At 46.7% G+C, this 17,026-nt stretch overlaps 1 protein-coding gene and 12 non-coding genes across 13 annotated transcripts; all 13 read left to right on the top strand.

Annotated features, from left to right (window-relative positions):
* The first annotated feature begins 350 nt into the window (after positions 1-350).
* Positions 351-422, top strand: TRNAW-CCA (transfer RNA tryptophan (anticodon CCA)). The gene has a single exon. It is a non-coding gene; the product is annotated as a tRNA-Trp (tRNA).
* A 772-nt stretch (positions 423-1,194) lies between these two features.
* On the top strand, positions 1,195-1,266 carry TRNAW-CCA (transfer RNA tryptophan (anticodon CCA)). The gene has a single exon. It is a non-coding gene; the product is annotated as a tRNA-Trp (tRNA).
* A 1,203-nt stretch (positions 1,267-2,469) lies between these two features.
* On the top strand, positions 2,470-2,541 carry TRNAL-CAA (transfer RNA leucine (anticodon CAA)). Its single transcript has one exon. It is a non-coding gene; the product is annotated as a tRNA-Leu (tRNA).
* Positions 2,542-3,316: 775 nt separating this feature from the next.
* Positions 3,317-3,388, top strand: TRNAW-CCA (transfer RNA tryptophan (anticodon CCA)). The gene has a single exon. It is a non-coding gene; the product is annotated as a tRNA-Trp (tRNA).
* A 1,618-nt stretch (positions 3,389-5,006) lies between these two features.
* On the top strand, positions 5,007-5,078 carry TRNAS-AGA (transfer RNA serine (anticodon AGA)). The gene has a single exon. It is a non-coding gene; the product is annotated as a tRNA-Ser (tRNA).
* Positions 5,079-5,220: 142 nt separating this feature from the next.
* TRNAL-CAA (transfer RNA leucine (anticodon CAA)) lies at positions 5,221-5,292 on the top strand. Its single transcript has one exon. It is a non-coding gene; the product is annotated as a tRNA-Leu (tRNA).
* Positions 5,293-6,077: 785 nt separating this feature from the next.
* Positions 6,078-6,149, top strand: TRNAW-CCA (transfer RNA tryptophan (anticodon CCA)). The gene has a single exon. It is a non-coding gene; the product is annotated as a tRNA-Trp (tRNA).
* A 187-nt stretch (positions 6,150-6,336) lies between these two features.
* LOC142817594 (uncharacterized) lies at positions 6,337-7,464 on the top strand. Its single transcript, XM_075894649.1, has one exon. The coding sequence runs from the start codon at positions 6,337-6,339 to the stop codon at positions 7,462-7,464; it is 1,128 nt and encodes a 375-aa protein (XP_075750764.1).
* A 4,713-nt stretch (positions 7,465-12,177) lies between these two features.
* On the top strand, positions 12,178-12,249 carry TRNAW-CCA (transfer RNA tryptophan (anticodon CCA)). The gene has a single exon. It is a non-coding gene; the product is annotated as a tRNA-Trp (tRNA).
* A 1,205-nt stretch (positions 12,250-13,454) lies between these two features.
* Positions 13,455-13,526, top strand: TRNAW-CCA (transfer RNA tryptophan (anticodon CCA)). The gene has a single exon. It is a non-coding gene; the product is annotated as a tRNA-Trp (tRNA).
* Positions 13,527-13,667: 141 nt separating this feature from the next.
* On the top strand, positions 13,668-13,739 carry TRNAL-CAA (transfer RNA leucine (anticodon CAA)). The gene has a single exon. It is a non-coding gene; the product is annotated as a tRNA-Leu (tRNA).
* A 982-nt stretch (positions 13,740-14,721) lies between these two features.
* TRNAW-CCA (transfer RNA tryptophan (anticodon CCA)) lies at positions 14,722-14,793 on the top strand. Its single transcript has one exon. It is a non-coding gene; the product is annotated as a tRNA-Trp (tRNA).
* Positions 14,794-14,935: 142 nt separating this feature from the next.
* TRNAW-CCA (transfer RNA tryptophan (anticodon CCA)) lies at positions 14,936-15,007 on the top strand. Its single transcript has one exon. It is a non-coding gene; the product is annotated as a tRNA-Trp (tRNA).
* The last annotated feature ends 2,019 nt before the right edge of the window (positions 15,008-17,026 follow it).

Here is a 17,026-nt window from a genome sequence, read left to right as displayed (position 1 = left end):
TTCTTTTAATATTTTCAACTATCTGTCTATCTACTTATTTGTCTGTCTACAATGACTTGTCTCTTTACCTGTGCTTCCTTGACTCAAGACCGTGCAAAACATGCTACCTAGTGTGTGCGAACGGCTACCCTTATTTGGACTTGGTGGCGCAACAGTAGCGCGTCCGACTCCCGATCGGAAGGTTGCGTGTTCGGATCTCGTTCGGGTCAAATTCTCGTTTTTATTATTTTCATCTATCTGTCTATCTACTTATTTGTCATTCTACAAGGACTTGTCTTTTTACTTGTGCTTCATCGATAGAAGGCCGAGCAAAACATGCTACCACATGTGGGCGAACGGCTACACTAGCGGACTCGGTGGCGAACCGGTAGCGCGTCTGACTCCAGATCAGAAGGTTGCGTGTTCGAATCACGTCCGGGTCAAATTCTCTTTTTTATCATTTCCATCTGTCTATCTACATATTTGTCTGCCTACAATGACTTGTCTCTTTACCTGTGCTGCATCGACAGAAGGCCGTGCAAAACATGCTACCGCGTGTGTGCGAACGGCTACCTTAAGCGGACTCGGTGACGCAACTTTAGCGCGTCATACTCCAGATCAGAAGGTTGCGTGTTCGTACCATGTGCGGGTCAAACTCTCTTTTTTGTTATTTTTATCTGTCTATCTACTTATTTGTCATTCTACAATGACTTGTCTCTTTACCTGTGCTTCATCGACAGAAGGCCGAGCAAAACATGCTACGGCGTGTGTGTGAACGGCTGCGCTAAGTGGACTCGGTGGCGACACAGTAGCACGTCTGACTCAAGATCAGAAGTTCGGGTGTTCGAATCACGTCCGTGTTAAGTTTTTTTTTATTCTTTTCATCTATCTGTCTATCTACTTATTTGTCTGTCTGCAATGACTTGCCTCTTTACCTGTGCGTCATCGACAGAAGGCCGAGCTAAACATGCTACCGCGTGTGTGCGAAGGTCTATCCTATAGGTGGACTCGGTTGCGCAACGGTACCACGTCTGACCGCAGATGAGAAGGATGCGTGTTCAAATCACGTCTGGGTCAAATTCTCTTTTTTGTTATTTTTATATGTCTATCTACTTATTTGTAATTCTACAATGACTTGTCTCTTTACTTGTGCTTCATCGAGAGAAGGCCGTGCAAAACATGCTACCGCGTGTGTGCGAACGGCGACCCTAAACGGACTCGGTGGCGCAACGGTTGCACGTCTGACTCCATATCAGAAGAATGCGTGTTCGAATCACGTCCGGGTCAAGTTTTCTTTTTTATTATTTTCATCTATCTGTCTATCTACTTATTTGTCTGTCTAAAATGACTTGTCTCTTTACCTGTGTTTCATCGACAGAAGGCCGAGCAAAACATGCTACCACGTATGGGCGAACGGCTACACTAAGCGGACTCGGTGGCGAACCTGTAGCGCGTCTGACTCCAGATCAGAAGGTTGCGTGTTCGAATCACGTCTGGGTCAAATTCTGTTTTTTATCATTTTCACCTGTCTATCTACTTATTTGTCTGCTTACAATGACTTGTCTCTTTACCTGTGCTGCATCGACAGAAGGCCGAGCAAAACATGCTACCACGTTTGTGCGAACGGCTACCCTAAGCGGACTCGGTGGCGCAACGGTAGCGCGTCTGACTCAAGATCAGAAGGTGGCGTGTTCTAATAACGTCTGGGTCAAATTCTCTTTTTTATTCTTTTCATCTATCTGTCTATCTACTTATTTGTCTGTCTCCAATGACTTGTCTCTTTACCTGTGCGTCATCGACAGAAGGCCGAGCAAAACATGCTACCGCGTGTGTGCGAAGGGCTACCCTATAGGTGGACTCGGTTGCGCAAAGGTACCACGTCTTACTCCAGATGAGTAGGATGCGTGTTCAAATCACGTCTGGGTCAAATTCTCTTTTTTGTTATTTTTATATATCTATCTACTTATTTGTCATTCTACAATGACTTGTCTCTTTACTTGTGCTTCATCGACCCAATGCCGAGCAAGACATGCTACTGCGCGTGTGAAAACGGCTACACTAAGTGGCCTCGGTGGCGACACGGTAGCACGTCTTACTCCATATCAGAAGGTTGCGTGTTCGAATCACGTCCGGGTCAAGTTCTCTTTTTTTATTATTTTCATCTATCTGTCTATCTACTTATTTGTCTGTCTACAATTACTTGTCTACCTGTGCTTCATCGACACAAGGCCGAGCAAAACATGCTTCCGCGTGTGTGCGATGGAAACCCTATGAGCGGACTTGGTGGCGCACCGGTACCACGTCTGACTCCAGATCAGAAGGTTGCGTGTTCGAATCACTACTGGGTCAAATTTTTTTTTTATTATTTTCATCTATCAGAATATCTACTTAATTGTCTGTCTACAATGACTTGTCCCTTTATTTCGGATTCATCGACAGAAGGCCGAGCAAAACATGCTACCACGTTTGTGCGAACGGCTACCCTAAGCGGACTCGGTGGCGCAACGGTAGCGCGTCTGACTCAAGATCAGAAGGTTGCGTGTTCGAACCGTGTGCGGGTCAAATTCTTTTTTTTTGTTATTTTCAACTATCTGTCTATCTACTTATTTGTCTACAATGACTTGTCTCTTTACCTGTGCTTCATCGACAGAAGGCCGAGCAAAACATGCTACCGCGTGTGTGCGAACGGCTACCCTAAGCGGACTCGGTGACGCAACTTTAGCGCGTCGTACTCCAGATCAGTAGGTTGCGTGTTCGTACCACGTGCGGGTCAAATTCTCTTTTTTGTTATTTTTATCTGTCTATCTACTTATTTGTCATTCTACAATGACTTGTCTCTTTACCTGTGCTTCATCGACAGAAGGCCGAGCAAAAGATGCTACGGCGTGTGTGCGAACGGCTGCGCTAAGTGGACTCGGTGGCGACACAGTAGCACGTCTGACTCACGATCAGAAGTTCGCGTGTTCGAATCACGTTCGGTGTTAAGTTCTTTTTTTATTCTTTTCATCTATCTGTCTATCTACTTATTTGTCTGTCTGCAATGACTTGTCTCTTTACCTGTGCGTCATCGACAGAAGGCCGAGCAAAACATGCTACCGCGTGTGTGCGAAGGGCTACCCTATAGGCGGACTCGGTTGCGCAACGGTACCATGTATGACTCCAGATGAGAAGGATGCGTGTTCGAATCACGTCTCGGTCAAATTCTCTTTTTTGTTATTTTTATATGTCTATCTACTTATTTGTCATTCTACAATGACTTGTCTCTTTACCTGTGCTTCATCGATAGAAATCCGAGCAAAACATGCTACCACGTGTGGGCGAGCGGCTACACTAAGCGGACTCGGTGGCGAACCGGTAGCGCGTCTGACTCCAGATCAGAAGGTTGCGTGTTCGAATCACGTCCGGGTCAAATTCTGTTTTTTATCATTTTCATCTGTCTATCTACTTATTTGTCTGCCTACAATGACTTGTCTCTTTACCTGTGCTGCACCGCCAGAAGGCCGTGCAAAACATGCTACCGCGTGTGTTCGAACGGCAACCCTAAGCGCACTCGGTGGCGCAACGGTAGCGCGTCTGACTCCAGATCAGAAGGTTGCGTGTTCGAATCACTACTGGGTCAAATTTTTTTTTATTATTTTCATCTATCAGAATATCTACTTAATTGTCTGTCTACAATGACTTGTCCCTTTATTTCGGATTCATCGACAGAAGGCCGAGCAAAACATGCTACCACGTTTGTGCGAACGGCTACCCCAAGCGGACTCGGTGGCGCAACGGTAGCGGGTCTGACTCAAGATCAGAAGGTTGCATGTTCGAACCGTGTGCGGGTCAAATTCTTTTTTTTATTATTTTCAACTATCTGTCTATCTACTTATTTGTCTACAATGACTTGTCTCTTTACCTGTGCTTCATCGACAGAAGGCCGAGCAAAACATGCTACCGCGTGTGTGCGAACGGCTACCCTAAGCGGACTCGGTGACGCAACTTTAGCGCGTCGTACTCCAGATCAGTAGGTTGCGTGTTCGTACCACGTGCGGGTCAAATTCTCTTTTTTGTTATTTTTATCTGTCTATCTACTTATTTGTCATTCTACAATGACTTGTCTCTTTACCTGTGCTTCATCGACAGAAGGCCGTGCAAAAGATGCTACGGCGTGTGTGCGAACGGCTGCGCTAAGTGGACTCGGTGGCGACACAGTAGCACGTCTGACTCAAGATCAGAAGTTCGCGTGTTCGAATCACGTCCGGTGTTAAGTTCTTTTTTTATTCTTTTCATCTATCTGTCTATCTACTTATTTGTCTGTCTGCAATGACTTGTCTCTTTACCTGTGCGTCATCGACAGAAGGCCGAGCAAAACATGCTACCGCGTGTGTGCGAAGGGCTACCCTATAGGCGGACTCGGTTGCGCAACGGTACCATGTCTGACTCCAGATGAGAAGGATGCGTGTTCAAATCACTTCTCGGTCAAATTCTCTTTTTTGTTATTTTTATATGTCTATCTACTTATTTGTCATTCTACAATGACTTGTCTCTTTACTTGTGCTCCATCGATAGAAGGCCGAGCAAAAGATGCTACCACGTGTGGGCGAATGGCTACACTAAGCGAACTCGGTGGCGAACCTGTAGCGCGTCTGACTCCAGATCAGAAGGTTGCGTGTTCGAATCACGTCCGGGTCAAATTCTCTTTTTTGTCATTTTCATCAGTCTATCTACTTATTTGTCTGCTTACAATGACTTGTCTCTACCTGTGCTGCATCGACAGAAGGCCGTGCAAAACATGCTACCGCGTGTGTGCGAACGGCGACCCTAAACGGACTCGGTGGCGCAACGGTTGCACGTCTGACTCCATATCAGAAGAATGCGTGTTCGAATCACGTCCAGGTCAAGTTCTCTTTTTTATTATTTTCATCTATCTGTCTATCTACTTATTTGTCTGTCTACAATGACTAGTCTCTTTACCTGTGCTTCATCGTCAGAAGGCCAAGCAAAACATGCTAACACGTTTGTGCGAACGGCTACCCTAAGCGGACTCGGTGGCGCAACGGTAGCGCGTCTGACTAGAGATCAGAAGGTTGCGTGTTCGAATCACGTCTGGGTCAAATTCTCTTTTTTATTATTTTCAACTATCTGTCTATCTACTTAATTGTCTGTCTACAATGACTTGTCTCTTTACCTGTGCTTCATCGACAGAAGGCCGAGCAAAACATGCTACCACGTTTGTGCGAACGGCTACCCTAAGCGGACTCGGTGGCGCAACGGTAGCGCGTCTGACTCAAGATCAGAAGGTTGCGTGTTCTAATAACGTCCGGGTCAAATTCTCTTTTTTATTCTTTTCATCTATCTGTCTATCTACTTATTTGTCTGTCTACAATGACTTGTCTCTTTACTTGTGTTTCAATGACAGAAGACCGAGCAAAACGTGCTACCGCGTGTGTGCGAACGCCTACACTAAGTAGGCTCGGTGGCGATACGGTACCACGTCTGACTCAGGATCAGAAGGTTGCGTGTTCAAATCACGTCTGGGTCAAATTCTCTTTTTTATTATTTTCATCTATCTGTCTATCTACTTATTTGTCTGTCTACAATGACTTGTCTCTTTACCTGTGTTTCATCGACAGAAGGCCGAGCAAAACATGCTACCGCGTGTGTGCGAAGGGCTACCCTAAGCGGACTCTGAGGCGCAACGATAGCGTGTCAGACTCCAGATCAGAAGGTTGCGTGTTCAAATCACGTCTGGGTGAAATTCTTTCTTTTAATATTTTCAACTATCTGTCTATCTACTTATTTGTCTGTCTACAATGACTTGTCTCTTTACCTGTGCTTCCTTGACTCAAGACCGTGCAAAACATGCTACCGAGTGTGTGCGAACGGCTACCCTTATTTGGACTTGGTGGCGCAACAGTAGCGCGTCCGACTCCCGATCGGAAGGTTGCGTGTTCGGATCTCGTTCGGGTCAAATTCTCGTTTTTATTATTTTCATCTATCTGTCTATCTACTTATTTGTCATTCTACAAGGACTTGTCTCTTTACCTGTGCTTCATCGATAGAAGGCCGAGCGAAACATGCTACCACATGTGGGCGAACGGCTACACTAAGCGGACTCGGTGGCGAACCGGTAGCGCGTCTGACTCCAGATCAGAAGGTTGCGTGTTCGAATCACGTCCGGGTCAAATTCTCTTTTTTATCATTTCCATCTGTCTATCTACATATTTGTCTGCCTACAATGACTTGTCTCTTTACCTGTGCTGCATCGACAGAAGGCCGTGCAAAACATGCTACCGCGTGTGTGCGAACTGCGACCCTAAACGGACTCGGTGGCACATTCCACTTCCGGCTTTCGAGCGATACGGTCGCGGAATGTTCGGCTCCGACGGAGCGGTATCAGCGGCCCGACCGGGCCGCGGTAACAGGGTTTTCGCGCCTAGCGCCGACGATTATCAGGTGATTTTGTCCAATCTGCCTTCCGGACGCATCGCTGCGAATACCGTTTTCATGCATGGTGATCTGAGAGCCCGGCCTTACCGCGTCGAAGATTACCGGGACACTTTGGCCAAGCTTGGTGCGCTCGACGACGTTGTGGCGTTGGGGGCGTATCAAATGAACCACGTATGGACTGTGACACTGACGAGTGCTGAGGCTGCTCGGAAGTTGCTCTCCGCCATCGATGTGAAGGTAAAGGATCGCCCATGTTTGCTCATTGACCCAAATAACCGCGAGGTTCGCTTGAAGCTTCACTGGTTGCTGCACGGCGTGACCGACGACGATGTGCGTGTTACCTTGACTCCCTATGGGAAAGTGTTCGAAGTGAAACGGGAGAAGTGGCGAGCACCGGGCATCACAGAAAAGGGCTCAACGACGCGGTCTGTGGGACTAAAGCTGCACTCCGACGTCAAGGTGGATGACATTCCCCACCAGCTCAAGATTGCCGGAGAGATGACTCTCGTTGTCGTTCCGGGCCGTGCACCGTTGTGCCTACGGTGCAAGAGTACCGGTCACATACGTCGCGACTGCCGAGTACCCCGCTGCAGTCGTTGTCGCCGCTTCGGCCACGAAGACGACGACTGCGCGAAGACATATGCCAGTGTGACCGGACCAGCGCAGGAAAGTGATGCACTGGAGCACCTCATGGATGTAGCAGACTCGGAAGAAACAGCAGGAGTTAACCCGAACTCTGCTGTGAAAGATGGGTCGTCATGCCGTCAAGAAGAGGGCGTGTGTGAAGCACCAGGTAAGCCCGACGCCGGGCTTCTATACGAAGGCGTAGGCGAAAGTAGTGAAAAGGTGGATGCAAGCAGCACCGGCGACACGTGTCTTGGCTCAGCAGACGAGACCCCTTCCGAGGCTGAACCAATGACTGGGATTGAAAGCGACAGCGGCACTGCGACGGCGAAGCGTCCCCTTGACGAAGGGAAAAAAAGACAAGGGCACCACTGCTGCCTCGGCGGACGAACCACCCGCCAAAACCAGTCCCGCTCGGCGGCCTAGCATCCGGCCACGGCCAAACATTTCGTCGGAGCAAGAGACGGCGGAAACGCCGCCTTCGCCAACTTAAGGACTGTACTGGGACAAGGCGTACAGGAAGGAATTGCAGTTGTAAGGTAAGCGCCATGCCCCTGGGTTTTTCGTAGCCTTACAATGGTGCAAATAGAAAATTCAATCCGTGTGGCCACTTTAAATGTGCGTGGCCTGGCCTCACGGAGAAAACAATGTCAGCTTTATCGGCTAGTTAGTGACCTCGACCTTGACATACTGGCAGTCCAAGAGACTAAATTCCATGGCGACGATGAAACTGGGGGCATGGTGCGCCAATTCTTGCCGTGGTATTCTGTTATAGTTCGCCATGCCATAGGGACTTCTTCCGGTTGCGTTTTGTTCGTCAGACAGAGTCTGGGTGCTAAAGTAGAAGCCTCAACGTCATGTCCGTCTGGTCGGCTCATTGTTTGTGATCTTTTGTTTTCGGGATTGGAATGGCGCGTAATATGCTTGTACGCACCGACTGTCACTGACGAAAGACATATATTTTTCGAACAACTAAAGCAGTATACCAATTGTAATAGGCTCCTAATCATTATTGGCGATTTCAACTGCGTCCTTTCAGCCAAAGACAAAACTAGCGAACGACATTACAGGGATGCAAGTACGGCTGTCTTAAGCGATACAGTAAGAGAACATGGTTTGGAGGATGTGGCCGAATGTCTCGGTGGTGGCCGGACTATGCAGTACACCCACTTTCAGGCAGCTAGCCATGCCCGACTAGATAGGGCGTACGTGAGTGTAGAATTGGTGCCGCTTTGCAAGGCATACCGTGTTAACGCCGTTTCATTTAGTGACCACTGCTTGGTTAGCTTTGTAGTAGCTAGCACGAAAGAAACGAAAAGGGCCTTCGAGTGGCAACTATAGAAATTGAATTCGAATCTGCTGAGTGATGAAAAATTTATGGAGGAAGTAATGACGGAAGTTGAAAAAATGAAAGTTCGCAGTAAAAACACGTTTAGAGAAAAATGGGAGAACTTCAAGCAGGTCATTAAATTGAAGGCTTTGGAACGCTCGAGTGCTATAAGCAGAGAAAAAGGAGCAGAAGAAAAGCTCATGCGCAGAAACCTGGAAAAATTGCTCCTCGAAGAATGTAGAATGCCCGGCATGTTTCTTGAAGATATTCGCGCGTTGAAAAGTAAAATTGAGCAGTTCGATGTCGAAAGATACCGCGGTGCTATGGTTCGGGCAAGAGCCGAGCGACTAATAACGGCAGAAGCACCGTCAAAAAGGGCGTTGGGCTCAGAAAAGTGGCATGCGCGTCGTAATCAGATAACAGAAATTTAACACGAGGGTGAAATCAGCGATGACGCAGATGTTATCGAGCGTGCTTTCTTTGAGCACTTCAATGGTATTCGCCGCCAGCTCAGTTGATGTAGATCGTTTTAAAAAAGATTTTTTACCGCTGATGCCAAAGCTTGACAATAATACAAAAGAAATATTGGAGGAACCCATTTCGGAAGAGGAAGTTTTCAGTGCTATTGAAAGTATGCATCCCGGGAAATCGCCTTGCCCTGATGGTCTGACTTCCGCCTTTTATAAGTGTTTCAAGTTTGAAATAACACCAGTCTTAGCCGACGTTTATAATGAGGATTCGATCTGAATATATTACCCCCGTCCTTTTCATCATCTCACACTGTTCTTATACCAAAATCGAAAGACCCCGTTGCACTGCGCAGAGTAAATGTTTACCGCCATATCTGCCTCACTAATGGAGATTACAAGATATTCATGAAAATCCTAGCTAAAAGGTTGCAAACAGTCATTACGGAGCTCGTGGGGCCGCATCAGACGTGCGGCATTAAAGGTCGAACTATCCTCACGAATATACACGCAGCCCGGAGCATCCTCGAATGTTGCGACGCTATAGGTGCGCGAGTCGCAATGCTGCAAATTGACCTCGAGAAGGCTTTTGACAGGGTGCCTCATGAAATTCTGCTGTGCATCCTAGATTATTTGAATTTAGGGAAAATAATCAAAGAGGGAGTTGTCATGGCATACCGAGACTGCTCAACGCGGCTAATCGTTAACAAGGTGGTGGGGAAGCGCATCCCAGTCAAGCGTTCGGTCCGTCAGGGTTGTCCTCTCTCACCACTATTGTTTTGTTTGTACATAGAGTCCTTTTGTTTGAGTGTCATAGAGAATGACTGTGTCCGTGGGTTTAAGCTGCACGAGGTTGAAGTCCGACTGTTGGCTTATGCGGACGATATTGCCATTTTTTGCGCGGACTCTGACAGCATAGCAGATGCTGTCAAATGCGTTACTAACTTCTGTGCTGCAAGTGGCAGCGCTGTAAACTGGGGAAAATGCCTTGGCTTATGGCACGGTGACTGGGCAGAAACCCCAGACAGTTTTGCCAGCATAGGGTTTGTTACGACACCGGTGAAATACTTGCGTGCCCCCCTCGAATGCTACAAAGACAGCGACTCGTACTGGAGGACCCAAGTGGATGACCTGCGGGAAAGAGTGAACAAGTGGCATGGCTGGAATTGGTCTATGTTTTCTAAAGCCACAATTTGCAACATATTCTTAGTGAGTAAAATTTCGTATATCTTACAAGTCTTACATTGTTCAAGGGTAAACATCCAAAAATTTCACCGTGTATTGGCTGTCTTTGTGTGGGAATCGTCTTGGGAAAGATCGAGTCGGACCAATTTATTTCTTCGAGTGCGAAATGGAGGACTCGGCTTGTCGCATTTGTTTTTAAGACAGGTAGTCAATCAATTTTGTTTCTTTACAGACGTCGACAACCCATTCCTTCGCACTGTCTGTCAACTTCGCCTGGGGCAACACTTGCCTAACATGGTTGTATCAACCTGCAGCGTACCTGGTGGTGTTTATGGCTTTCTCCGCGAAGTTGTACTTTCTTGTAGGTTTCTGTCGGTGCGGTTTTCACTTGAATACTTGAGTCAAGTCCGACGAAGAAAGTTGTACAAGGACCTATGTGATGTGTTTTTACCAGTGCCTTTGTATCGGTCCCTTTACAATGTATGCCATGGCCACACTGTACTGAAGCGCGTCAAGGCGATGAAAATATCGCCAGGTGCTAAGAATTTCTTTTTAAATTACATACCGGTACGCTGACCGTCAAAACCTGGATGGTTGCAAAGGGGTTCTACGTTCCTTCGGGCACACATTGCATAATATGCAGAAAGGAGGAGACAATTGAGCATGTATTCATTGACTGCTGGGATGCTATCTTTCTTTGGGATGTGCTCCAGCGCACGATCAAAAAATACTTCCCCATTGATGCATATGGCATCCGCTATTTGCAAATACAAAGTGACGATGGTACCCCATATGATATGATAATGCTTATGGCTCTTCATAGCATTTGGAAATCCAGGATGGCAGCCATGCACTTTGATGTAGATGCACGAGCACCCACCCAGTACTTCAAAGAGTATATAAGAAATTTTGTGGATGAACAAAAGTTGCAGGAATTCCCCCCAGAATGGTTGCCGCGCGTCGAATTACTATCGGCGATAAAAACATTTTAACAGATGCGTGGCCACATCGTTTGAGCCACGGTTTTTTACAATGTTTAGGATTGTGTTGTGTAATTATCAGTTAATATGTGTATTGTTTACGTGAGGCAAAAACAGGCAATAAAAAAAAGGACTCGGTGGCACAACGGTTGCACGTCCGACTCCATATCAGAAGAATGCGTGTTCGAATCACGTCCAGGTCAAATTCTCTTTTTTATTATTTTCATCTTTCTATATACTTATTTGTCTGTCTACAATGACATGTCTCTTTACCTGTGCTTCATCGACAATAGGCCGAGCAAAACTTGCTACCGCGTGTGTGAAAACAGCTACACTAAGTGGACTCGGTGGCGACACGGTAGCACGTCTGACTCAATATCAGAAGGTTGCGTGTTCGAATCACGTCCGGGTCAAATTCTCTTTTTTGTTATTTTCATCTGTCTATCTACTTATTTGTCATTCTACAATGACTTGTCTCTTTACCTGTGCTTCATCGACAGAAGGCCGAGCAAAACATGCTACGGCGTGTGTGCGAACGGCTGCGCTAAGTGGACTCGGTGGCGACACAGTAGCACGTCTGACTCAAGATCAGAAGTTCGGGTGTTCGAATCACGTCCGTGTTAAGTTTTTTTTTCATCTATCTGTCTATCTACTTATTTGTCTGTCTGCAATGACTTGTCTCTTTACCTGTGCGTCATCGACAGAAGGCCGAGGAAAACATGCTACCGCGTGTGTGCGAAGGGCTACACTATAGACGGACTCGGTTGCGCAATGGTACCACGTCTGACTCCAGATGAGAAGGATGCGTGTTCGAATCCCGTCTGGGTTAAATTCTCTTTTTTGTTATTTTTATCTGTCTATCTACCTATTTGTCATTCTACAATGACTTGTCTTTTTACCTGTGCTTCATCGATGGAAGGCCGAGCAAAACATGCTACCACATGTGGGCGAACGGCTACACTAAGCGGACTCGGTGGCGAACCGGTAGCGCGTCTGACTCCAGATCAGAAGGTTGCGTGCTCGAATCACGTCCGGGTCAAATTCTCCTTTTCATCATTTTCATCTGTCTATCTATTTATTTGTCTGCCCACAATGACTTGTCTCTTTACCTGTGCTGCATCGACAGGAGGCCGTGCAAAACATGCTACCGCGTGTGTGCGAACGGCGACCCTAAATGGACTCGGTGGCGCAACGGTTGCACGTCTGACTCCATATCAGAAGAATGCGTGTTCGAATCACGTCCGGGTCAAGTTCTCTTTTTTATTATTTTCATCTATCTGTCTATCTACTCATTTGTCTGTCTACAATGACTTGTCTCTTTACCTGTGTTTCATCGACAGAAGGCCGAGCAAAACATGCTACCGCGTGTGTGCGAAGGGCTACCCTATAAACCGACTCGGTGGTGCAACGGTACCATGGCTGACTCCAGATCAGATAGTTGTGTGTTCGAATCACGTCCGAGTCAAATTCTTTTTTTATTATTTTCATCTATCTGTCTATCCACTCTTTTGTCTGTCTATAATGACTTGTCTCTTTACCTGTGCTTCATCGTCAGAAGGCCAAGCAAAACATGCTACCACGTGTGTGCGAACGGCTACCCTAAGCGGACTCTGAGGCGCAACGATAGCGCGTCTGACTCCAGATCGGAAGGTTGCGTGTTCGAATCACGTTCGGGTCAAATTCTCTGTTTTTTATTTTCGTCTATCTGTCTATCTGCTTATTTGTCATTCTACAATGACTTGTCTCTTTACCTGTGCTTCATCGACAGAAGGCCGAGCAAAACTTGCTACGGCGTGTGTGCGAACGGCTGCGATAAGTTGACTCGGTGGCGACACAGTAGCACGTCTGACTCCAGATCAAAAGTTCGCGTGTTCGAATCACGTCCGTGTTAAGTTCTTTTTTTAATATTTTCATCTATCTGTCTATCTACTTATTTAAGTGTCTACAATGACTTGTCTCTTTACCTGTGCTTCATCGACAGAAGGCCGAGCAAAACATGCTACCGCGTGTGTGCGAAGGGCTACCCTATTGGTGGACTCAGTTGCGCAACGGAATCACGTCTCACTCCAGATGAGAAGGGTGCGTGTTCGAATCCCGTCTGGGTCAAATTCTCTTTTTTGTTATTTTTATCTGTCTAGCTACTTATGTGTCATTCTACAATGACTTGTCTCTTTACCTGTGCTTCATCGATAGAAGGCCGAGCAAAACATGCTACCACGTGTGGGCGAACGGCTACACTAAGCGGACTCGGTGGCGAACCGGTAGCGCGTCTGGCTCCAGATGAGAAGGTTGCGTGTTGGAATCACGTCCAGGTCAAATTCTCTTTTTTATCATTTCCATCTGTCTATCTACTTATTTGTCTGCCTACAATGACTTGTCTCTTTACCTGGGCTGCATAGACAGAAGGCCGTGCAAATCATGCTACCGCGTGTGTGCGAACGGCTACCTTAAGCGGACTCGGTGGTGCAACTTTAGCACGTCTGACTCCAAATCAGAAGGTTGCGTGTTCTAATCACGTCCGGGTCAAATTCTCTTTTTATAATTTTCATCTATCTGTTTATCTACTTATTTTTCCTTATACAATGACTTGTCCCTTTACTTGCGATTCATCGACAGAAGGCCGAGCAAAACATGCTACCACGTTTGTGCGAACAGCTACCCTAAGTGGACTCGGTGGCGCAACGGTAGCGCGTCAGACTCAAGATCAGAAGGTTGCGTGTTCGAACCATGTGCGGGTCAAATTCTCTTTTTTATTATTTTCAACTATCTGTCTATCTACTTATTTGTCTACATTGACTTGTCTATTTACCTGTGCTTCATCGACAGAAGGCCAAGCAAAACATGCTACCGCGTGTGTGCGAACGGCCACCCTAAATGGACTCGGTGCCGCAACGGTAGAGCGTCTGACTCCAGATCAGAAGGTTGCGTGTTCGTACCATGTGCGGGTCAAATTTTCTTTTTTGTTATTTTTATCTGTCTATCTACTTATTTGTCATTCTGCAATGACTTGTCTCTTTACCTATGCTTCATTGACAGAAGGCCGAGCAAAACATGCTACGGCGTGTGTGCGAACGGCTGCGCTAAGTTGACTCGGTGGCGACACAGTAGCACGTCTGACTCCAGATCAGAAGTTCGCGTGTTCGAATCACGTCCTTGTTAAGTTCTTTTTTATTATTTTCATCTGTCGGTCTATCTACTTATTTGTCTGTCTACAATGACTTGTCTCTTTACCTGTGCTTCATCGACGGAAGGCCGAGTAAAACATGCTACCGCTTGTGTGCGAAGGGCTACCCTATAGACGGACTCGGTTGCGCAACGGTACCACGTCTGACTCCAGATGAGAAGGATGCGTGTTCGAATCCCGTCTGGGTCAAATTCTCTTTTTTGTTATTTTTATCTGTCTATCTACCTATTTGTCATTCTACAATGACTTGTCTTTTTACCTGTGCTTCATCGATAGAAGGCCGAGCAAAACTTGCTACCACATGTGGGCGAACGGCTACACTAAGCGGACTCGGTGGCGAACCGGTAGCGCGTCTGACTCCAGATCAGAAGGTTGCGTGCTCGAATCACGTCCGGGTCAAATTCTCCTTTTCATCATTTTCATCTGTCTATCTATTTATTTGTCTGCCCACAATGACTTGTCTCTTTACCTGTGCTGCATCGACAGGAGGCCGTGCAAAACATGCTACCGCGTGTGTGCGAACGGCGACCCTAAATGGACTCGGTGGCGCAACGGTTGCACGTCTGACTCCATATCAGAAGAATGCGTGTTCGAATCACGTCCGGGTCAAGTTCTCTTTTTTATTATTTTCATCTATCTGTCTATCTACTCATTTGTCTGTCTACAATGACTTGTCCCTTTACTTGGGATTCATTGACAGAAGGCCGTGCAAAACATGCTACCGCGTATGTGCGAATGGCAACCCTAAACGGACTCAGTGGCGCAACGGTAGCGCGTCTGACTCCAGATCAGAAGGTTGCGTGTTCGAATAACGTCCGGGTCAAATTCTCTTTTTTAATAATTTCATCTCTATCTACCTATTTGTCTGTCTACAATGACTTGTCCTTTACCTGTGCTTCATCGACACAAGGCCGAGCAAGACATGCTACCGCGCGTGTGAAAACGGCTACACTAAGTCGCCTCGGTGGCGACACCGTAGCACGCCTGACTCCATATCAGAAGGTTGCGTGTTCGAATCACGTCCGGGTCAAGTTCTCTTTTTTTTATTTTCATCTATCTGTCTATCTACTTATTTGTCTGTCTACAATGACTTGTCTACCTGTGCTTCATCGACACAAGGCCGAGCAAAACATGCTACCGCGTGTGTGCGATGGGAAACCCTATAGGCGGACTTTGTGGCGCAACGGTAGCGCGTCAGACTCAAGATCAGAAGGTTGCGTGTTCGAACCATGTGCGGGTCAAATTCTCTTTTTTATTATTTTCAACTATCTGTCTATCTACTTATTTGTCTACATTGACTTGTCTCTTTACCTGTGCTTCATCGACAGAAGGCCAAGCAAAACATGCTACCGCCTGTGTGCGAACGGCTACCCTAAGCGGACTCGGTGGCGCAACTTTAGCGCGTCATACTCCAGATCAGAAGGTTGCGTGTTCGTACCACGTGCGGGTCAAATTTTCTTTTTTGTTATTTTTATCTGTCTATCTACTTATTTGTCATTCTGCAATGACTTGTCTCTTTACCTACGCTTCATCGACAGAAGGCCGAGCAAAACATGCTACGGCGTGGGTGCGAACGGCTGCGATAAGTTGACTCGGTGGCGACACAGTAGCACGTCTGACTCCAGATCAAAAGTTCGCGTGTTCAAATCACGTCCGTGTTAAGTTCTTTTTTTAATATTTTCATCTATCTGTCTATCTATTATTTGTCTGTCTACAATGACTTGTCTCTTTACCTGTGCTTCATCGACGGAAGGCCGAGTAAAACATGCTACCGCGTGTGTGCGAAGGGCTACCCTATAGACGGACTCGGTTGCGCAACGGAATCACGTCTGACTCCAGATGAGAAGGATGCGTGTTTGAATCCCGTCTGGGTCAAATTCTCTTTTTTGTTATTTTTATCTGTCTAGCTACTTATGTGTCATTCTACAATGACTTGTCTCTTTACCTGTGCTTCAACGATAGAAGGCCGAGCAAAACATGCTACCACGTGTGGGCGAACGGCTACACTAAGCGGACTCAGTGGCGAACCGGTAGCGCGTCTGACTCCAGATGAGAAGGTTGCGTGTTCGAATCACGTCCAGGTCAAATTCTCTTTTTTATCATTTCCATCTGTCTATCTACTTATTTGTCTGCCTACAATGACTTGTCTCTTTACCTGGGCTGCATAGACAGAAGGCCGTGCAAAACATGCTACCGCGTGTGTGCGAACGGCGACCCTAAACGGACTCGGTGGCACAACGGTTGCACGTCTGACTCCATATCAGAAAAATGCGTGTTCGAATCACGTCCGGGTCAAGTTCTCTTCTTTATTATTTTCGTCTATCTGTCTATCTACTTATTTGTCTGTCTACAATGACTTGTCTCTTTACCTGTGTTTCATCGACAGAGGGCCGAGCAAAACATGCTACCGCGTGTGTGCGAACGGCTACCTTAAGCGGACTCGGTGGTGCAACTTTAGCACGTCTGACTCCAGATCAGAAGGTTGCGTGTTCTAATCACGTCCGGGTCAAATTCTCTTTTTATAATTTTCATCTATCTGTTTATCTACTTATTTGTCCTTCTACAATGACTTGTCCCTTTACTTGGGATACATCGACAGAAGGCCGAGCAAAACATGCTACCACGTTTGTGCGAACGGCTACCCTAAGTGGAATCGGTGGCGCAACGGTAGCGCGTCTTACTCCAGATCAGAAGGTTGCGTGTTCGTACCATGTGCGGGTCAAATTCTTTTTTTTTTGTTATTTTTATAGGTCTATCTACCTATTTGTCATTCTACAATGACTTGTCTCTTTACCTGTGCTTCTTCGACAGAAGGCCGAGCAAAACATGCTTCCGCGTGTGT

The sequence above is a fragment of the Rhipicephalus microplus genome, chromosome 5, assembly GCF_043290135.1.
Source record: "Rhipicephalus microplus isolate Deutch F79 chromosome 5, USDA_Rmic, whole genome shotgun sequence".
Lineage (NCBI taxonomy): Eukaryota > Metazoa > Arthropoda > Arachnida > Ixodida > Ixodidae > Rhipicephalus > Rhipicephalus microplus.
This window is presented reverse-complemented; position numbering and strand designations above follow the sequence as displayed.

Coding starts and splice junctions, on each gene's coding strand:
- LOC142817594 (XM_075894649.1), top strand. CDS start 6,337: ATGTTCGGCTCCGACGGAGCGGTATCAGCGGCCCGACCGGGCCGCGGT.